At 46.3% G+C, this 21,662-nt stretch overlaps 1 protein-coding gene across 1 annotated transcript in view; it reads left to right on the top strand.

Annotated features, from left to right (window-relative positions):
* The window catches only part of wnt11 (wingless-type MMTV integration site family, member 11), a 46,984-nt gene extending 27,677 nt beyond the window's left edge, over positions 1–19,307 (top strand). Inside the window, exons 5-6 of the mRNA XM_041199499.1 lie at positions 1,021–1,313; positions 19,106–19,307. Of these exons, the coding sequence (XP_041055433.1) occupies positions 1,021–1,313; positions 19,106–19,280 (468 nt within the window). The 3' untranslated portion in view covers positions 19,281–19,307. The remainder of the gene's footprint in view (positions 1–1,020; positions 1,314–19,105) is intronic.
* The last annotated feature ends 2,355 nt before the right edge of the window (positions 19,308–21,662 follow it).

Here is a 21,662-nt window from a genome sequence, read left to right as displayed (position 1 = left end):
CTGCGTTTTTTTTTCACTGAATTCAAATTCTCAAACTGCTATGCTGGGAAATTTGAACTTGGGTGCATCTAGAGTTACTAGCCTCAGCCTACTGAGTTGCCGGTGTCGATTACACGATACGACCAAGAGCTAAATTCAGGTTATTGGAGGACCCACATAACAATGGCTGGTGAGACCAATTATGGTTTGTTCAGACCTCCTTTGGCTCAGCTCATCAAACTCCAGATTGATCCTCGGATCTTCCCAGTATGTGTAACTGCGGCCCACGCTTGCCAAGCCTCCATGGGAATCCCCTTTCTTTGCGGAATTTATTAAGCGAAGATATTATATTTCTTTGGAGCCTTTCATGACCTCGGGGCATCCTGAAGTGCTTTACAGCCCATGCAATCCTTTTTTGAAGTGTAGTCAATCTTGTAATGTAGCCAATTTGAGTACAAGCAGGCTCTCACAAACAGCAACATTCTCCACACTCAAGAACAATTGGGTTGGTGAGTTCTGGTGTTTATTATGCTTAAATTTGATGAGTCAGGGTGAAACACTGCCTGCAATCCGAAATCTGGTCCCGGAGAGCAGCTTTCGATGGTCAGAAGGCTGACTCTGGAAGATGTGATTGCATTTTGGCATTGCCTGTATCCAGCCGCTGGGATTCAGTGGTTGCATTTCAGGCTGGTTTTGATTCCAATGGTGAATGGATGATAATGATGAATGATCACCACTGTTTTAATGGTGTTAGCTGAGGAATAAATATTGGCATTAAGAGCACGTTCTTTGCTAAATAAGACCAAATAATATCCTTTATGTCCGCCTGAGAGGTGCAGACGGGGCCTCGGTTTAATGCCTCACCCGGAAAGTTCGCACCTCCCACAGTGAGACACTCGCTCAGTGCTACACTGGGAGTGCAAGCCTACATTTTGTGCTCAAGTGGGGCTTGAACTCAGGACCTCCTGACTTTGAGGCGAGCGCACGAGCCAGGCTGAGCTGCAGTTGGCAATATATTTGACACAGTTTTGACTCTTCCAGGCTCTGAAGGCGTCACTCGAGATAAAGTGTAAATGTCACGGAGTCTCAGGCTCCTGCTCAGTGAAGACCTGCTGGAAGGGATTGCAAGAACTTGGCAGCATTGCCCAGGACCTCAAGCTGAAGTACCTGTCGGCCACCAGAGTGGTCCATCGGCCTGTGGGCACGCGGAAGCAGCTGGTTCCAAAAGACATCGACGTCAGGCCCATCCGCGAGAACGAGCTGGTGTACCTACAGAACTCTCCGGACTTTTGTACAAAGAATGAAAAACTGGGCTCCAATGGAACTCAAGAGAGGTGAGATAGTTAAAGAAAGAATTTGCATTTATATAGCATCTTTCACGACCTCAGGATATCCCAGAGTAGCTTTACAGTCAATGAAATACTTTTGGTAGTCACTGTGACATTGTACGAAATGCCACAGTCAATTTGCACACAACAAGCTCCCACAAACAGCAATGTGATAATGACCAGATAATTGGTTTCATTAATGATGCAGGTAGAGGGATAAATATTCTTCCAGGTTACTATTGGAGAACTCACCCGATCCTTTCCGAAGTAGTGACGTGGGATCTTTTACGTCCCCCTGAGAGTGCAGACAGGACCTCCAACAGTGCGGCACTCCCCCAGTTGCACTGGAAGCGTCAGCGCAGATTTTTGTGCTTGAGTTTCTGGAGTGGGCCTTGAATCCACAACCTTCTGTCACAGGGGATGACAGTGCTACCCACTGAGCCGTGGCTGACAATAAAGTATGATAGAGCATTGATTGTGAGGTGGGAGCTCAAGTAGAGTGCAGTCCAAACAATTCAAACCCAATGGAAGCTTGGCTAGAACGAAACCTGGAACGAAATACTTTAGCTATGTGGTGAGAATAGAGAAGTTGGGTTTGTTCTGCTGAGAGCAGAGAAAGTTAAGAGGCGATTAAATCAAAGTATGCCAAAATATGAAGGGCTTTGGTAGACTAAATAAGGAGAAACTGTTTCTCCTGGCAGGAGGGTCAGTAACCAGAGGACACATTTAAAGTAATTGGCAAAAGAGACAGAGGCAACACGAGGAGTTTATTTTACACAGAGAGCTATGGTCTGGAATGTGCTGCCTGAAAGAGCGGTGTAAGCAGATTCAACAGTAACTTTCAAATTGGATAAGTACTTAGAAAGAAATATTTGTAGGACTATGGGGAAAGAGCAGGGGGAGAGGGACTAATTGGGTAACTCTTTCAAAGAGCTGGCACGTAACAATGGATGAGTGGCCTCCTTCTGTGCTGTATTGTCCTGTAATTTCCTCAAAGACTGTCACTTCTACCCTGAAGAAAGATCTCCTGCTCATCTTCAAAATAACGCCACGCAATCTTTTTAATCCCCACCTGACAGGGCATCAGATTAAAATCCCGGGCTGCATTTAGTGGCCCCCCCAACCTCCAATTTGTTTGAAGTGGGGGGGGGCGCTAGTAAGGTGTAGCTCATGGCCTGCCTGCCGCCTTCTTATCTGCCCCCAGCCCATCTCCCATTTTACAGTCAATTTCTGGCCACGTAAGTGTCTCATCCCCTTCCCCCCCCCGTCACTGTTTTACCTGAACCTTGGGGATGCCACGATTACTGGGTGAGCTGATATTGGGCAAAAAAGGGGGAGGACCTCCTTTGGGGAGTCTCCTGTGCCCATTGGAGACAATCCCACCCCCCTCCACCAAGGCCACACCACCCCTTTAATACCCACCCCAGCCTCTCAAAATTGCCACCCCCCCCCCCCACCCCCCCAACTCCCCTCGCGCCCCTCGCTGGGACTTACCTTAAGTCCGTCTTCCAAAACCTCCTCGCATCAGAGATTGCCTGTAGCCCCAGCTGCGACCACCACTCGGACCTGCTGCTTGCTGGGGACTACCGAGCCGACGGGCAATTGGGCTGGTTTAAGATGGCTGCGGCGGGAGGCCGGCTTTATCATGGGAAGGCTCCCCAGAGCCAACCTTTTAATTAGGGTGGCACGTCCAGCCGCCCGTTGGAGTGACAGCGCCTCCAGTGGTGCAGCGCGCCCTCAGCACTTTGGCTGGAGCTTGTGCCCTGGGGCAAAGTTTTTACCTGGGTGGGTGGGCGCGCGCCCGGCCCGCTCCAGCGTAAGACTCTGCCCGTCGACGTCGGGCGGGCATCCCGAGGTCAGCGCGCAGTTGCGCGATATTTCGGTGGGCGGGGCACATACAGGAAGCGGCAGCGCGCCCACTGGCAGTTAAAAGGCCGTTAAAGTCTCACTTAACTTACATGTTTCGTTGCCAGTCCAAACTTACGGTGGGCAGGGCAGGCGAAAGGGCCAAACAGCGGCCTTTGCGCTTTTTTGGGAACCTCATCCACGGGCGGGACGAGGTTTCCAAAAGCAAATAAAGATAAATTTTAAAATTTAATGAATGACGGGTCCCTGCTCGCGTGGCGGAGTCACATGAGGGGACTTTTTGTTTCAGTAACCAGTTTTCAGTTCTTCGTTGTTTTTCTTGAAAACTCTTCATCTCCCTGAGGCGGCTCCGTGCCTCAGGGAGAGTCTCAAGTGCGCATGCGTGAAGTACACGCTCGACCTCCTCCCGCCACCTCACAGGCAGTGCTGAGCACCGCCGCTCGCGTGTTATGCTGGGCGGGGCCTTAACTGGCTGCCTTCCGGCCTTGTGACTGAAGTCAGCTTCCCGATTGGCCTCGCTGAGCCTGCCCGACAAAGGGTTAAATTCAAACTGTACATAGTACGGGAACGCATGGAGAGGAGGCGACCGGAGCAGTCAGCAGTGAGTGGTGTTGCGAGTTTGGTTCCGCTGGGAATTTGGTGTAGAGGAGTGAAGAGGTGCTCCTTTTTCTACTTTTTTTTCCAGCCTCCAGTAGCCGGTGAGTTTTCTTCCTTTGTCTTCAAGATAGGAGAGCGAAACTGTCTATTATTTTACCAGTTGTAAGTTAGACAGGACTGGCAGGGTTGGTGGTGTGCCTCAACTACAGCACATGGGGATCGGTAGAAGGCAATCCCAGGCAGCCATCTCTGCAGCAAGTGTCTGCAACTTGCGCAACTTCAGCTTAGCGTTGCTGAGCTGGGGTCTGAGTTGTGCACATCAGGGAGGGGGAGAGTTACCTGGACACTTTGTTCCGGGAGGCAGTCCTCTTGGGCGAGGCAGAACATTAGAGTTGGTCAATGACGGGAGGATGTGGCCGTGAGTCAGGCAGGTAAGAGGATCCGGCGTGTAGTGATGGAGGAGCCTCAGCCCCTGACTTTGTCCAGCTGGTACGAGGTGCCTGCTACCACTGTAGATGAGGAGAAGGACTGCAAGCTGGATGAGCGGGCAGGCCATGGAACCATGGTGAAGGATATCATTCAAGTAGGGGAATGAAGATGAATGTGGTAGTGATAGGGGACAGTATAGTCAGGGGATAGGTATTGTTCTCTGAAGCTGCGACCGGGAGCTCCAGAGGTTGTGTTGTCTGTCCAGTGCCAAGGTTAAGGATGCCTCCTCGTGGCTGGAGAGGGACATAGGGATGGGGGTGGGTGGTGGGGGGTGGGGTGGGGGGGGGGGGGGGGTGCGGTGGTTGGGGGGGTGGGGTGCGCAGATCCAGTTGTCATGGTCCAGGTGGGAACCAACGACAGATAGAATCAGGAATGATGTTCTGCTCAGAGAATCTGAGGAGTTAGGGTCCAAATTAAAATATGGAACATCAAAGGTAATCATCTCTAGATTGTTACATGAACCATGCGTCAATTGGCATAGGGTCGAGCAGGATAGAGAATTAAACACGTGGCTCAAAAAGAGTGGTGTGGGAAGAAGGGGTTTCACTTCATGGGGCACTGGCATCAGTGCTCAAGGAAGAGCGAGCTATTCCGTTGAGGTGGGCTTCACTTCAACCAGACCGGGACCAGCATCTGTGGACAAGGGCCGTGGACAGGGCTTTAAGCTAACTGGGGTGGGGTTTCAGGTGAAATGAGGTTTAGAAATCCAAAGAGAAGAGTCCAGCTATCGGAACAGTATAGCAACATGGATAAAGGCAAGCAGAGTGGGACAGGAAGGGACAGAGAGTTTAACAAAAATTGTACATCAGTGAATAAGGTGATTGCAGGGAATAGAAATAAAAAAAATGAATTTAAAGGTCCTTTATCTGAATGCACGAAACATCTGCAATAAGCTAAATAAACTATCGGCACAAATAGAGGTAAATGATTTAGATCTAATCATCGTAACAGAGACATGGTTACAAGGCTGGGAAATAAATATTCCAGGGTTCACAATACTTTGGAAAGACAGACAGGATGGCAAAGGAGGAGGGTTAGCCCTGATAGTAAAGGATGGCATAAAGACATGAGTGAGAAAAGGATCTGGCCTCAGAAGATCATGAAGTTCAATCAGTGTGGGTGGAAATTAGGAATAGCAAGAGTGAGAAAAGCAGAATATCTTTCAAAAGGTGTGATATTTGTAAAACAAAAACAGAATTACCTGGAAAAACTCAGCAAGTCTGGCAGCATCGGCAGGGAAGAAAAGAGTTGACGTTTCGAGTCCTCATGGTTCTGTTGAAGGGTCATGAGGACTTGAAAGGTCAACTCTTTTCTTCTCCGCCGATGCTGCCAGACCTGCTGAGTTTTTCCAGGTAATTCTGTTTTTGTTTTGGATTTCCAGCATCCGCAGTTTTTTTGTTTTTATCTCTGTGAAATTTATAAGTGTTGATGTGCAAAGAGACTTGGCTGTGCTTGTACAAGAAGTGCAGAAGGTTAGCCTGCAGGTACAACAAACAATTGGGAAAGCAAATGGCATGTTGACCTTTATTCTTGCACCACTGGAGCACCACTGGACTGGAGTACAAGAATAAAGAAGTCTTACGACAATTGTACAGAGTTTTGGTGAGGCCACATCTGGAGTACTGTGCACAGTTTTGGTCTCCATGTTTAAGAAAGGCTTTGGAGAGGGTACAACGACGGTTCACTAAGTTGGTCCCTGCAATGAGGGAGTTGACCGATGATGAGAGGCTGAGTAAACTGACTTTATAATCTCTGGAGTTGAGAAGAATGAGAGGCGATCTCATTGAAACCTACAAGATTCTGAAGGGGTTTGATAGGCTGAGAGATTGTTTCCACTGGTCGGGGAATCTAGTACGTTGGGGTGGAGGGGGGTGTGGGGGGGGGGGGGCACAGCCTCAGGATAAGGGGCTGCTCATTTAGGACTGAGAGGAGGAGAAATTACTTCATTACTTACCCGCTTGGCTTCCCCTTCCCTCTCCCCTCCTCTACCGTCCCTGAACTCTTCCTGCTGGCCTCAACATTGAGGCTGGGGCACGAAGCAACCCTTAATTTGACTATTTGACCACCTGGGCCTCAACTGGGGCCTCCCCCATGCCCCCATAAAATTGGGAAAAGGTTGGAATTGGGCAGGAGGGCAGGGGAAGGCCACCCAGGGAATTTTATGCTTCCCCCACCACTTCCTCACCTGTAAACCCACCATCAGGGAATTGTAAACTTCTGCCCATAAAAACTAAAATTAAAAAAAAAAGTCCATGATAAATGTGAGGATCCTGATTCAGTAGAGAATGAAACTGTATAAGAAAGTACAGAGGGCCATAAAATGAAATAAGAGGGGCAAAGAGAATATTGGAATAGGTTAGCAGGTAACATAAAAGGGAATAGAAAAAGTCACTTGTAAGCATAAAAATGCAAAGGAAGGGTGGGAATGTTTAGGGATTGAAAAAGAGATCTTCATATGGAGGCTGAGGGTTTGAGTATCAAATGGGTACTTTGGATCTGTCTTCACTAACCAAAAGGATGTTGCTAATGTTTCAATAAAGGAATTGGTAGTACAGAAACTGGATAGGATAAAAAAGAGATGCTTAAAAGTTCAAGGTAGATAAATTACCCATCCCAGGTGTGATGCATTCGAAGTTGCTGAGGGAAATAAGTGTGGAAATTGCAGAGACTCTGTCCGCAACCTTCAAATCCTCTTTAGGCATGGGCATGTTATCTGAAAGCTGGGATATTGCAAATATTGCAATCTCCATGGCAGTGCCTCAACTGATCTGAGTCAACTTGTCAACCAGTCAGCAACTTTTAAATTGTTGCTCCCTTAGAAATTCGGCATTTGTGCTTCTTGTCCTGATGAGTGCAAGATGAAAAGCTTTAATAGCATGTCTCTTTTCTCAGCAAATACTCAAATATTCCGCCTTTGTTCAAAAAAATGGGTGAAGGATAAAGCCAGGAACCATAGGCCAATCAGCTTAGTGTCAATGATCAGGAAACTTTTAGGGACAATAATCCAGCACACAATTAATTTCCACTTGGAAAATTATGGCCTAATAAATGCGGCGATAGCAGTATACTGGTAATATCACTGGAATAGTAATGCAGAGGCCCAGTTGAATGTGCTCAGGATATAGGTTCAAATCTCACCATTCCAGATTCATAGCAACGTGATTGGCTTTTAATATCTAGCAAGACACTCAGTTGTACCAAACTCCTCCAGGAAAAGTCAAACCAGATGGACTGCCGCGGATCAAGAAGGCGGTTCACCACCACGTTCTCAAGGGCAATGAGGGATGGGCAACAATTGTTGGCCCAGCCAGTGACGCCCACATCCCTTGCAAGAAATAAAGCAACATGAAAGTCAGCGTGGATTTGTTAAAGGTAAATCATGTTTGACCAACTTGATTAAGTTCGTTGATTAAAATAGCAGAAAGAGGTGACGAATGTAGTGAGGTTGACATGAATATTGGCTTATTTCATAAAGTACCACGCAGTAGACCGGCTCGCAAAATTGAAGCATGTGAGATTAAAGGGGCAGTGGCAACATGGGGCAGGAAATTACGCTAAGCGGGCGGATGCGCACACAATTCGGTTGAGCATGAAATGATGCGCGATGATGTCAGGCAAGCGTCCTGAAGCCATCGCACAGTCCCATGTTATTTCGTCCGGCGGGCACACGCTGTAGTCAGCAGCGTGCCCGCCAACAATTAAAAGGCCTATAAAGACCATTAAAAAGTTAATTAAATTCAAATTTACGCCGCCCGTCCAACCTAATGGTCAGCGAGGGAGGGGAAAAGGCCAAGTGGCCTTTACATCTTTTAGGAAACCTCACCCACGGGCAGGATGAGGTTTCCTAAAGCTAATGAAAATCACATAAAGATTTTACACTTGAGTTAAAAACATGTCCCTGCTCGTGTGACAGACACACATGAGGGGACATGTTTCACAACATTCATAAGATCTTTAATTTTGTATCTGAGATCAGTTCATCTCCTTGAGGCAGCTCTCTGCCTCGGGGAGATTATGTAGTGCACTCACGCGCAAAGGTGGCACTCACCCAGATCACACTCCTCCCTCCCACCCGCACAGGCGGCGTTGGGCGCTGCCGCTCGTGTTTCGCACCGGCCTGGCCTTAATTGGCTCGCCGGCGTGAAATTGCCTTCCGGGGTCCGATCGCTGGCGGCTGTCGGCTTCCCGATTGCCTGCACACCAAGGGCTAAAATTCTGCCCCTGGATTCAAAATGGATTCATGGACAGAAAGCAGCGGGTACGGGTGAACTAGAAACAGAACATGCTGGGGCGCTCAAAGTCAGGCAGTATCACAGCTGACATGTGCTACAACTTGGGGTAATGGAGACCTTAACATGGATGCAGTTAAGGCGATGCTAGGTAAGCACATGAAGGGGAAAGTAATAGCAAGATATGCTGATCGAGTGAGGCGAAGAATGGCGGGAGGAGGCTTGCGAGGAGCGTCAACATCGCCATGGACCTGTTGGGGCAAATCCTGTTTGGGACAAATGGCCTGTTTATGCTGTGAATGGTAATTTAAGTAAATAGGAACAGAGGGAAACATTGGGGACAGGAAGAACTGGTTTGAGAGAAGGTAGTTTGCATTAACTGACAAGCTGTGGAGAGGTCATTAGCAACCTTTTGTCACTGGGCAATAATATCACAATGATACCTAATACTTGTTAAATCACTCATTGATAGTGACATTTTAATTAAAGCCTTTCATAAGGGAAAATAGTGATTAAAGAGAGACTTTTCTATGTGCTAATGAATATCCTGTTCCAAATGACTGAACCAAACTTCCAGGTCAATGGGTGTTGTCACTAACATACACTCCATTCACTTTTCTGTTTCTGATTACCTCCTCTCCTGATACTTCCTGTCCTCATGAAATGAAATTAAATCGATAGCAAGAAACGACGTAGGGTCAGATGATGTAGAATCTGTGTGGGTAGAGTTGAGGAACCGCAAAGGTTAAAAAACCATAATGGAAGTTATGTACAGGCCTCCGAACATTAGTCAGGATGTGGGGCACAAGATACACCAGGTGTTAGAAAAGGTGTGTAAGAAAGGCAAGGTTACAGTGATCATGGGAGATTTCAATATGCAGGTAGACTGGGAAAATCAGGTTGGTAGTGGATCCCAAGAAAAGGAATTTGTGGAATGTCTACGAGATGGCTTTTTGGAGCAGCTTGTGGTGGAGCCACTAGGGAACAGGCAATTCTAGATTTAGTGATGTGTAATGAGGCAGATTTGATAAGGGAGCTTAAGGTGAAGGAACCCTTAGGAGGAAGTGACCATAATATGACAGAACTTACCCTGCAATTTGAGAGGAAAAAGCTGGAATCAGATGTAATGATATTACAGTTGAATAAAGGCAACTACAGAGGCATGAGGGAGGAGCTGGCCAGAATTGACTGGGAGATGAGCCTAGCAGGAAAGACAGTGGAACAGCAATGGCAGGAGTTTCTGGGAGTAATTTGGGAGACGCAGCAAAAATTCATCCCTAGGAAGAAGAAGCATACTAAAGGGAGGACGAGGCAACCATGGCTGACAATGCAAGTCAGGGACAGCATAAAAGCTAAAGAGAAAGCATACAATGCGGTGAAGAGCAGTAGGAAACCAGAAGATGGGGAAGCCTACAAAGACCAACAGAGGACGACTAAAAAAGAAATAAGGAGGGAGAAGATTAAATATGAAGGTAAACTAGCCAGTAATATAAAAGAAGATTGCAAGAGTTTTTTTAGATATATAAAGGGTAAGAGAGAGGCAAAAGTGGACATTGGGCCACTGGAAAATGACACTGGAGAAGTAGTAGTGGGGAACAAAGAAATGGCGGAGGAACTGAATAGGTACTTTGTGTCGGTCTTCAAAGTGGAAGACACGAGTGACATCCCCAAAGTTCAAGAGAGTCGGGGGGCAGAGGTGAGTATGGTGGCCATTACCAAGGAGAAGGTGCTAGGAAAACTGAAAGGTCTGAAGGTGGATAAATCACCTGGACCAGATGGATTACACCCCATAGTTCTGAAGGAGGTAGCTGAAGAGATAGTGGAGGCATTAGTGGTGATCTTTCAGGAATCACTGGAGTCAGGGAGGGTCCCAGAGGACTGGAAAATCGCTAATGTAACCCCCTTGTTTAAGTAGGGAGTGAGGCAAAAGATGGGAAATTACAGGCTGATTAGCCTGAGCTCGGTCGTTGGTAAGATTTTAGAGTCCATTATTAAGGATGAGATTTCAGAATACTTGGAAGTGCATGGTAAAATCGGGCAAAGTCAGCATGGTTTCATCAAGGGGAGGTCATGCCTGACAAATCTGTTAGAATTCTTTGAGGAGGTAACGAGTAGGTTAGACAAAGGACAGCCAATGGATGTTATCTGCTTGGACTTCCAGAAGGTCTTTGACAAGGTGCCGCACAGGAGGCTGCTCAGTAAGATAAGAGCCCATGGTGTTAGAGGCAAGGTACTAGCATGGATAGAAGATTGGCTGTCTGGCAGGAAGCAGAGAGTGGGGATAAGGGGGTCCTTCTCAGGATGGCGGCCGATGACTAGTGGAGTTCCACAGCGGTCAGTGTTGGGACCACAACTTTTCACTTTATACATTAATGATCTAGATGAAGGAACTGAGGGCATCCTGGCTAAGTTTGCAGATGATACAAAGATAGGTGGAGGGACAGGTAGTATTGAGGAGGCAGGGAGGCTGCAGAAGGATTTGGACAGTTTAGGAGAATGGGCAAAGAAGTGGCAGATGGAATACAACGTGGGGAAGTGTGAGGTCATGCACTTTGGTAGGAAGAATAGAGGCATAGACTATTTTCTAAATGGGGAGAGAATTCAGAAATCTGGAGTGCAAAGGGACTTGGGAGTCCTAGTCCAGGATTCTCTTAAGGTTAACTTGCAGGTTGAGTCAGTAGTTAGGAAGGCAAATGCAATGTTGGTATTTATTTCGAGAGGACTAGAATATAAAATCAGGGATGTGTGCTGAGGCTTTATAAGGCTCTGGTCAGATCACATTTAGAATATTGTGAGGAATTTTGGGCCCCGTATCTCAGGAAGGATGTGCTGGTCCTGGAAAGGGTCCAGAGGAAGTTCACGAGAACGATCCCAGGAATGAAAGGCTTAACATATGAGGAATGTTTGAGGACTCTGTGTCTATACTCGATGGGAGTTTAGAAGGATGAGGGGGGATCTGATTGAAACTTACAGAATACTGAAAAGCCTCAGAGTAAAGGGAAGACCTTTTAGAACAGAGATGAGGAGAAACTTCTTTAGCCAGAGAGTGGTGAATCTATGGAATTCATTGCCACAGAAGGCTGTGGAGGCCAGGTCATTGAGCGTATTTAAGACGGAGATAAATAGGTTCTTGATTGGTAAGGGGATCAAAGGTTATGGGGAGAAGGCAGGAGAATGGGGTTGAGAAACTTATCAGCCATGATTGAATGGTGGAGCAGACTCGATGGGCCAAATGGCCTAATTTCTGCTCCTATGTCTTATTTGGTCTTATGATACCAGCCTCACTAATACTTTACCCTTTTCAAACCTCTCCTTGCATGGCCTCACTCCTCTCTATCTCTGTAACCTTTTCCTGTCCTACAACCCTCCATAATCTCTGGGCCCCTCCAATTCCAGCCTCTTGAGCCAGCCTGATTTGATAACTTCACCATTGGTGGCTGTGCCATCAGCTGTCCAGGCCCTTCTAAATCACCATCTCTGTCTCTCCTCATTTAGCAGACCCTGTCAAACCCACCACTATGATTATTGGTTGTAATAGCTCCCTTGTGTGGCTCGGTGTCAGGATTTTGATTGATTTACTCTGCGGTGAAGTGCTTTGGGACATTTGTCATGTTAAAGGGGCTGGATGGTGCACGTAGTTTTCTCACACAGCACAGGTCCTCTGATTTCCCATTGTGGGTAACAATGACAGCAACAGTACAAGCAAAGACTTGTTGTAATTGGAGGCTGTCTGTAGATTAATTCATGATCGCAGTCAGTCAATAGATTCACAATGATTCAACAATCTATTGTGGGAACTTAGTAAATGCATAGGGCTTGTGACTAACATGGAAAGGGGAGTAGATGTGCCCCATTAATGGTCCATTGTTAAGTCGCTGATGACTTTTGATCGTGGTGCATTATTATATGTCGTGGAACATAACCAACAGTATATATGCAGGATTGTAGGGTATGTAACCAAATGTTTAAAATTCCTGTTGCCTGTTGAGGAAGGGGTGCTTCTGGGCTAAGCAGAAACAGAACAGTCTTAGTAAGAATGAATGAAAACAAAATACTGCAGGAAACCTGAAATAACAACAGAAAGTGCTGGAAAAACTCAGCAGGTCTGGCAGCATCTGTGAAGAGAGAAACAGAGTTAATGGATTGAGTCGAATCCTTGTTTGGCACTGGAAGAGGGTAGAAATGTGTACGGGCTTTATATGCTGTTGAAGAGGTGAAGGTGGAGGGAGAACAAAAGAGAAGGGGATGGGGCAGAGGGCAAGAGAGATTACAGAATAAAGATGTCATGGATCAAAATGTAAAGGGAGAGTAGGCATGAATGAATTTTGTAAGAATTAATTTGCATTTGTAAAACACTCTTGACAACATTATAACATCCCAAAGTGCTTTACAATCAAGGAAGTGCTTTTGGAGTGTAGTCACTGTTGTAATTCAGGGAACACAGCAGCCTATTTGTACACAACAAGCTGCCATAAGTAGCAGTGTGAAAATGACTGGACAATCTGTTTTTATGAAGTTGGTTGAGGGATAAAAATTGGCTGGAACACCAAGGGAAACTCCCCCATGAAATTGTAGTTGCAGCATATTTTATGTCCGCTTGAGAAGGTAGATGGGATCTCAGTTCAACGTCTCATCTGAAGGACAGCACCTGTGACAGTGCAGCACTCCCTCAGAACTGGCACTGAAATGCCAGCCTGGATCATATACTCAACCCTCTGGAGTGGGACTTGAACTGCCTCAGAGACGAGAGCGCGACCCACTGACACACAGTTAAAACAGCAGGCCCACTGGCACAGCCCTTACTGACTCAGTCAAGAGCTGTACTTCCCTGAGACCTGACCATCACCACTCTCTGTGCCTCTGCAGTAGAACAGCGAGATGCCATTTGGAGTTTCCATGCCTGTTATCAGCAGCAATCTGTGCCAAGTTATAAGGGGGAGGTTGGGAGGGGGGGGGGGGTCATGTTGCTTTAAAACTACTCAGTTATCAGACGAAACTCCTCCTGCATCAGGAGAGGCCCAAAACCTAACAAGGGTCAAAGGCCAATAGACGTACCAACTCATTGCCAAGGCACGTTCTGCACGGACTGAGAGTTCTACGAACCATTGATAAAACATGCCAATTTGCGAATATTCATATATATATTATATATATATCATTCAGTAACTCCACTGAGACAAAAGACACGATAGAAAATGATTTTACAAAAGTACATGTTTTAGACAAAACTTAATTAAGATTTCAAAACCATGCTTCTCTTTTTGAGATTGAAACCTGGCAGCAGTTGGATCATTTTGCAATGATCCAAGCAGAGAAAAATTGCAAAAGCACCGCACGTCCTGGGTACCTGAAATGAAAACAGGCGCTGCTCAAAACGGTCTGCTGCTCAGACAGCAACGGTGGAGAGAACAGGAAGATACCACCAATTATCAACCTTCACTCGGTAATATCCTCCCACTCTCTCTACAGAGGTTGCCTGGCCTGCTGAATGTTTTCCAGCATCTTTTGGCCTTGCCTTGCAGATAGGTTGCCACCCATTATGTACCTGGGTAACACTGTTGAGATGCTTGGTTGGTTCAGGGCTGCAGTGTGCCCCAGATTTCAAATCTCTCTGAGGAACGCACGCGGCTGTTCAAAGATGGATAAAACGAGCATGTAGAATGTAGAGGCAACTCTGAAATGTGGGTGTCACTGGCAAGACTGCCCATCCCTAGTCAACCTGAGAATGTGGTGAGTTCAAGCCCTCTTCTGGAACTGATGGTGGGCACCACCAAGTCCTGCCAGTCGCTCAGCCCCATTCAGCTGACCGACTCGCAAGACCACTTCAGGAGGTAGCTGAAGCAAACATGCTGGTGTGGGACTGGAGCCGCATACAGACCAGATTGGGTACGGACAGTAGGTTTCCTTCCCTAAGGGACGTTAACGAACTGGTTCGATTTTTCTGACAATCTGACTGTTTCACAGTTGCTTTTATTGATTCCCCGGGGCTGAATTTTTCGCTGAGCGGACAGGCCCCACCCACCGGAGGGTAAAATGACGCACAACGACGTAGAGCGAGGGTCCGGATCTCATCGCGCACTCGGGCGATATTTCGGTTGGCAGGTGCAGGCCAGAGTTGGCAGCATGCCCGCCGACAATTAAAAGGCCTGTTGACACCATTAACAATGTAATTAAATGTTACTTTCCACTGCCCGTCCAACCTTACAGTGGGCAGGGGCAGGCCAAAAGGCCAAGCGGCCTTTGCAATTTTTAGGAAACCTCATCCACGGGCGGGATGAGGTTTCCAACAGCAAATAAAAATAAAATAAAATTCTAAAATTTAATTAATGACGTGTCTCTGCTCATGAGATGGAGCCACATGAGGGGACATGCTTTAGGACATCTTAGAAAACTTTATTTTTTTTTTATTTTGAAATATGTTCTTCACCCCGAGGCAGCTTTGAGCCTCGGGAGCTTCTCCAGCGTGCACCCCACACACGTGCACGCAGTTCGGGCTCGCCCTCCCCCCCCCCCCCCCACCTCCAACACCACACGGGCAGCGTTGAGCGCTGCCGCTCACGTTTCACTCTGGGCGGGGGCCTTAATTGAATTACCTGGAAAAACTCAGCGGGTCTGGCAGCATCGGCGGAGAAGAAAAGAGTTGACGTTTCAAGTCCTCATGACCCTTCGACAGAACTCAAGTTCTGTCGAAGGGTCATGAGGACTCGAAACGTCAACTCTTTTCTTCTCCGCCGATGCTGCCAGACCTGCTGAGTTTTTCCAGGTAATTCTGTTTTTGTTTTGGATTTCCAGCATCCGCAGTTTTTTTGTTTTTATATAAGGGAGCCTTAATTGACCCGCCAGCGTGAAATCGTGGTCTGGTCCCAATCGTCGGGGGGCAGTCAGCTTCCCAACCGCTCCTGCTCACCCCCACTGAGCCTGCCTGACAAGGGAAAAGTCCTCCCCCCCCCACCATTTTTTGGTGCTAGACTTTTAAACTAAATACAAATTCTCAAAGTCCCATGTTGAGATTTAGACTCATGTTCCATGGGTTATTAGTCCAGGCCCCTTGGTTACTATATCAAATTGACATCAAACCAGGTCGCTCTCCGTCTTTCTCTCCCAGAACGAGAACAGTTTTCAAAATGGGACTGAGTGGCCGGGAACTTGATCCATTGAAATTCTGTATAAATAAGAAAGGTTTAATCCATACGTAAAGTGAATGTAAAGTCGGTTGATGATTTGATTCACTGGAATTTTCTAATGCATTTGGCCCATTGAGATTTTACATTCTGTCTTAGACTGTGAGGATGTGTGAGGAGGCCTGTTTTATGGGCACTCTGACTTGCTTTAGACTTGTGTCTCTCTGTCATGTAGTTTTTGTGAATCTAGCATTTCCAGATCAGATCTACCAGATCATTAATGGTGATTTAAGGCCTATCAAAATGACTCATGCACACAGACAGGCAGACAAACAAAATAATCAGAACAAAAACTTGCATTTATATAGTGCCTTTCACGACCACTCACTTCTCGAGGCGCTTACAGCAAATGAAGTACATTTGAACTGTAGGCTCTGTTGTCAGGTAAGGAACACAGCAGCCAATTTTGTGCACAGCAAGCTCCCACAAACAGCAATGTGACAATGACCAGATAATCTGATTTTTTTTTATGTTGTTTGAGGGATAAATAATGGCCAGGTCACTGGGGGTAAATCCTCTGCTCTTCTTCAAAATGGTGTCATGTAATTATTTTATCTGAGACGGTCGACAGGGGTCTCAGTTTAACATCTCATCTGAAAGGCAGCACCTCAAACAATGCAGCTGAGATTTTTGAGCTCAGGTCCTGGTCTGGGACTTGAACCCCCAACCTTATGACTCAGAGTGACAGCCCATGAGCCTCATTGACTCAGCTAAGGCTTAATGCCATATTCATTCGGTCTTCACCAATGTAAAGACTTCTTGGGAAGTAATTCTTCAACTGAATCTCCCAAACCCTTGACCTCTACTGCCTAGTGGTTTAGTGGTCCTCAAATCTTTTTGGCTAAAAGACTCTTCTTTTTCCAATGGATTTGTAATCACAGACCCCCATCTATCAACTTCACAGAAACAGATTATCATGTTGTTGTTTGTGGGAGCTTGCTGCGCACAAATTGACTGTCGCGTTTCCTATGTGACGACAGTGATGAAACTTCAAAAGTACTTCATTGGCTGTAAAGCACCTTGGGCAAACTTGTATTTTGGCTCTTTCCTTGAGATTAAAATACTAAAAACTTCTCCTCTCTTGAACAAGGGTGAATTCACACGGTGCCCACTGTCAGCCTTGGTAACTATAGGTCTACCTGGCTATCTTCCTGCCATTCTCAGTACCTCTCCATGTGTGTTCCTCTCCATGGTGGGACAGCTAGGCCACTCAGTGACAGTCACACACCTTCCCTTTCCTCCCAGTTCACACCAAGCCTGCTCATTGGTCGGGCTGCTCAACTATTTGACAGGCCTCATGGAAAGTCTCGCGGACTCTGTTGGGGGCTGAAGATCCCGGGTTGGCCCAGCTGGACAAGCAGCAGATGAATGGAAACAACACTTCCTAAAAGTTCCCCTCCAAACCACACATCCTGACTTGGAACTGTATCACCGTTCCTTCACTGTCACTGGGTCAAAATCCTGGAACTCCTTCCCTAACAGCACTGTGAATTGGTCAAGAGAGGGGAGGTTTTTTAAATATTTTGAAATCGAGAAAAGAGCCAAAATTACAAGTTTTCCCAAAGTGCTTTACAGACAGTAATGAAACTTACAGACATGGACTGCAGCAGTTCAAGAAGGTAGCTCAGTGCCAGCAATGCCCATGTCACATGAATGAATAAAAGAAAACTACCTCTATTGTTGCCTTTGCTGAGCTGTACGATCAGAGACCACAGGAATCGAGCCGGGTGCCAACTTAGTCTGTATGGGCTCAGTATCAGCAGTGACTGAGGAGCTCCCCAGCCCTTTGAAACTCTGAAATGTAACTGATTCTGAGGCAGCTCGGCTGCTGAAACATACAATAGTTAATGTCCAAACTGGATCTGGTTCATGGGTAACTGGGGTGGGGCTGATGACTCTGCACTCAAAAGCTGCTTTGAGGACTTACAGGTGATGATTTGGGAGATATGGGGTATTCACTGGCACGTACGTTAGAAACTAATGCAATTTAGTCCCAGGCTCCCCACTGACAGTAGCTGGCCAGGTTGACCTGAGTGAGTCAGAAGCATGTGTTCCAACTCTTGACTTTTATAGGAATACAAGAGTTGAGAGCTGTAGCAATCTTATTGTGGTGGGTTATTGGTTGCATGTGGAATCTAACATATGTTTCAATTGCATATATGTAATGCACTTTGTTTTTTAAGTTTTTATTGAATGCAGTAAAATTTACACGTTTGTGAAGGTTACGCTACAGAGCACTGGAAGATTTTACATTGTTCCATGGAGTTGATGTACTCAAATGGCACAAACACTGCAGTCACAGCAATAAACTCTTTGTAAAATTAGGAGTAATTATAAAAGAAGTTCTGATGCAGTATAAAGGAATGAATAATTCAGCGCTAAGAGGATTAAGTCATAAGGAGAGGTTGCATAAATCTGGCTTGTGTTCTCTTAAATATGGGAGATTAAGGGGTGGGCTGATCGAGGTGTTTAAATGTTAAAAGCAATCGATGGGATGGATACGGGGAAATTATTTTCTCTGGTGGGGGAGAACAAGAACAAGAGAGCAGAATCTTACAATCAGAGCCAGACCATTTCAGAGTGAAACCAGGAAACATAAATGTTGATAGAAATTTGGAACTCTTGTCTCCCTAAAGGCAGTGGATGCTGGGGGTAACTGGAGCTTTTACGACCGAGATCAGTACATTTTGTTGGGTAAGGGTTTTAAGTGATATAGAATAAAGCTGGGTAAATAGAGTTGAGGCACAGATCAGCCATGAATGGCAGAGCAGGTTGGAGGGATTAAATGAGCTGTTTCTAATGTTCCCATATTCCCAACTGGGGGGAGATGGTGGCGTACTAGATTAGTAAAGCAGGTAATCCAGGCTAATTCCCTGGAGTGATGGTTTGGAATCCCACCATGGAAGCTGGTGGAGTTTAAATTCAACTAATACAATCTGTAATTGAGAGCAGTAATGGAGACCATGAAACTATCATTGTTGTAAAAACCCATCCGGTTCACTAATGCCCTTTAGGGAAGGAAATCTGATGTCCTAACCCAATCTGGCCTTTATGTGAGTCCAGACCAATAACAAAGCCTTTGACTCCTCACTGCCCTCTGAAGTGGCCTAACAAACAGTTCAGTTGTATTTAAGGAGGTGGCTCACCAGCATCTTCTCAAGAGCAATTAGAGATGAGCTGTAAATGATGGCTTTGCCAGAGATTTATTATTTTTTTATTTATTCATTCACGGGATGTGGGCTTCGCTGGCTAGGCCAGCATTTATTGCCCGTCCCTAGTTGCCCTTGAGAAGGTGGTGGTGAGCTGACATCTGTATTAATGAATTTTTTTTTTAAAATCATGTGATGGTGGAAGGGGAACAGGATGGCTCTTCATCTTTTTCCATTAGCAATGTCTGATTTTCCTTTTCCTTCCCCTCCCCTCTTCTCTGTCCCAGGCAGTGCAACAAAACATCCAATGGCAGTGATAGCTGTACCCTGATGTGCTGTGGCCGAGGCTACAACCCTTACATGGAGAAGCTGGTGGAGCGTTGCCATTGCAAGTACCACTGGTGTTGCTATGTGACGTGCAAGAAATGCGAGAGGATAGTGGAAAGGTACGTCTGCAAGTGAACTGGTCGCCCCCTTCCCCCAATTCCTTCCCCCTCCCCCTCCCAACCCCTATCCCCCACCCCCAAAACCCTTCTACAAAGACTCACAGGGACATTGGACGAAATGAAGAACATTGACAAAGCGAACTTCACCTTTTACTCTGATGGCTCAGAGTGTGTTAAATCCTCGTGGTGCCTTTCAGGTGAGCCTCTGCCAACATGATAGACCTATTTGTGTTGCATGGGCTGGCTGGCTTAACACTCTTTCAAAAAAGCCTGGTCTCACTGGATTTGAAGCGGAGGAGAAACAGGAAAACTTTAATAGAAGAAAACAGTTGCTGTGGCATTTACAACTCTTTGGTTGTTCCGTGCGAGGTTCTGTCGCCTGTCTCCAGGCCTGAGGGGAGCTTCCACTCACTGAAGCTCCTTTGCACCCCCGTTTGGCTTTCCCTCCCCCCTCCCCACCTTTATTCACATGAGGTAAAAAGGTAGTTGGGATTTGACGAGTTTTAAGAACGGCTTGAGGTTTGGCCAAGAAGTTGGGTTCATTCTCAGAGCTGGAGAGAGCGGAGTGACGAAACGATGCTTTCACCGAACAAGTGGGTGACAAAAGTGCACTTGTGAAGACTCCTTCTTGAGTTATTGCAAAAAGATGGAAACCTGGAGCGCAGGAAGGCAGCGGAGTGGGGGTGGTGGGTCGGTGGGGGTGTGTGTGTTAATGTGGAACCGCGTACCCCACACCTACCAAGATGGGTCTTCAAAGCAGGAACTGGTAAATCTGGGGGAAGCAGTTAAGTTCAGCAGGGTCAAGGCTGCATCCCTGGTTCTATCTTTTCGGGTTCAGGAATACACACACCTCTCCAGGTTCCTCTGAGACCTTTGCCAGGTACAGGAATTGGAATTTCACACGGAAACAGACATTTGCCAAGCTCCTGAACAGCAGCAATGACATTGTCATGGCAATGGGATTTTCACAGCACCCCAGCAGTGACTGTAGATATATAATCTGTATATATATTTTCTATTACTGGCTACAAAATAATTTTTAAAAATCTGAAAAAAATTAATATTTATAAGACTTTAGAATTTTTTTTGTGGAGACTTAAATATAAAGGTTTTTGTGAAAACAATGTCCTATTTCTTCTTTAAAAGACTTTTGAATAAATACATTTTTAAAATGTCTTAGACTATTCCTTATTTTGTTACTCAAATTTGTAAAATGCCTTACATCAATTATCCAGTAATTCTAGTCTTGTAGTGTGTGTACATCCCTCTTCCTCTGCCTAATGGTAACTCTAACCCCAGCAGTCATCCCTAACCACACAACCTCGTCGCTGGTCAACAAAGGATACTCTCCTCTACTGTTATCAGAGGTTATAGTATCACCGACACCAACTACAGAGTTAGAGTTGGTTGGCTATTTGATTGTGGAGAGTAAGTCAAACCCAAATCCTACCCTTAACCAATTTTTTCCTAATCCAGCCATGTCTTCCCTCACACCCTGCCACCACCACCCTCCAAGCCCACTCCTCAATCCTCCCCTCAGTAATCCTTCCCTCACACTTAGGAACATAGGAACAGGAGTAGGCCATTCAGCTCTTCAAGCCTGCCCTGCCATTCAATAAGATCGTGGCTGATCTGATTGTGGCCTCAAGTCCACTTCCCTGCCTGTCACCCATAACCCTGGACTCCCTTGTCTATCAAAAATCTGTCTAACTCATCCTTGAGTATATTCAATGACCCAGTCTCCACTGCTCTCTGGGAAAGAGAATTCCAAACCTAACGACCCTGTGAGAGAAAAAAAAATCTCCTCACCTCTGTTTTAAATGGGATACCCCTTATTTTTAAACTGTGTCCCTTCGTTCATCAGAAGAGCAAACATACTTGCAGTATGCACCCTCTGTCAAGTGCACTCAGGATTATATATGTTTCATTAAGAGCACCTCTCAGTAAGATCAGCCAATCCTGTCCTCACGCAATTCTGTCCTCAGCCAATCCAATCCTCGACTATGAACTTCCCAGTGTGGGGGTCACTGTGATCAGGAATGAAATCCCATAACTTCCCTCCTTGTCAGGGTCACATTCCAGCTGTTTCTCTGCCTGCGTTCAGCTTAGTCAGCACAGCCCAGCGTCAATCCTAGGACATCCATCATTCCTATGACCCAGTACTACATCACTCAGCCCATTTAGCTACTGACACACTGGAACAGCTGTATTAGCATGTACTAATGGCTTCTGGTACAAGTAGGGGTGTGTTAGAGACAGTCTGGTTCTGCAATGTGTGGTGCATCAGCTGTCTACACTACCAAGGCTCATGCTTTCCCCAAGGTAACTCAAGCTTCCTCTCTCTGGTCATGGCATTTAAGAGAAGGTGAGGCATCCCTCCATAAACACACAAATCCAC

The sequence above is a fragment of the Carcharodon carcharias genome, chromosome 11 (genome assembly GCF_017639515.1).
Source record: "Carcharodon carcharias isolate sCarCar2 chromosome 11, sCarCar2.pri, whole genome shotgun sequence".
In the NCBI taxonomy this organism is placed as follows: Eukaryota; Metazoa; Chordata; class Chondrichthyes; order Lamniformes; family Lamnidae; genus Carcharodon; species Carcharodon carcharias.
Note: the sequence above shows the minus strand (reverse complement) of the source record. Positions and strands in the feature narration are given on the sequence as shown.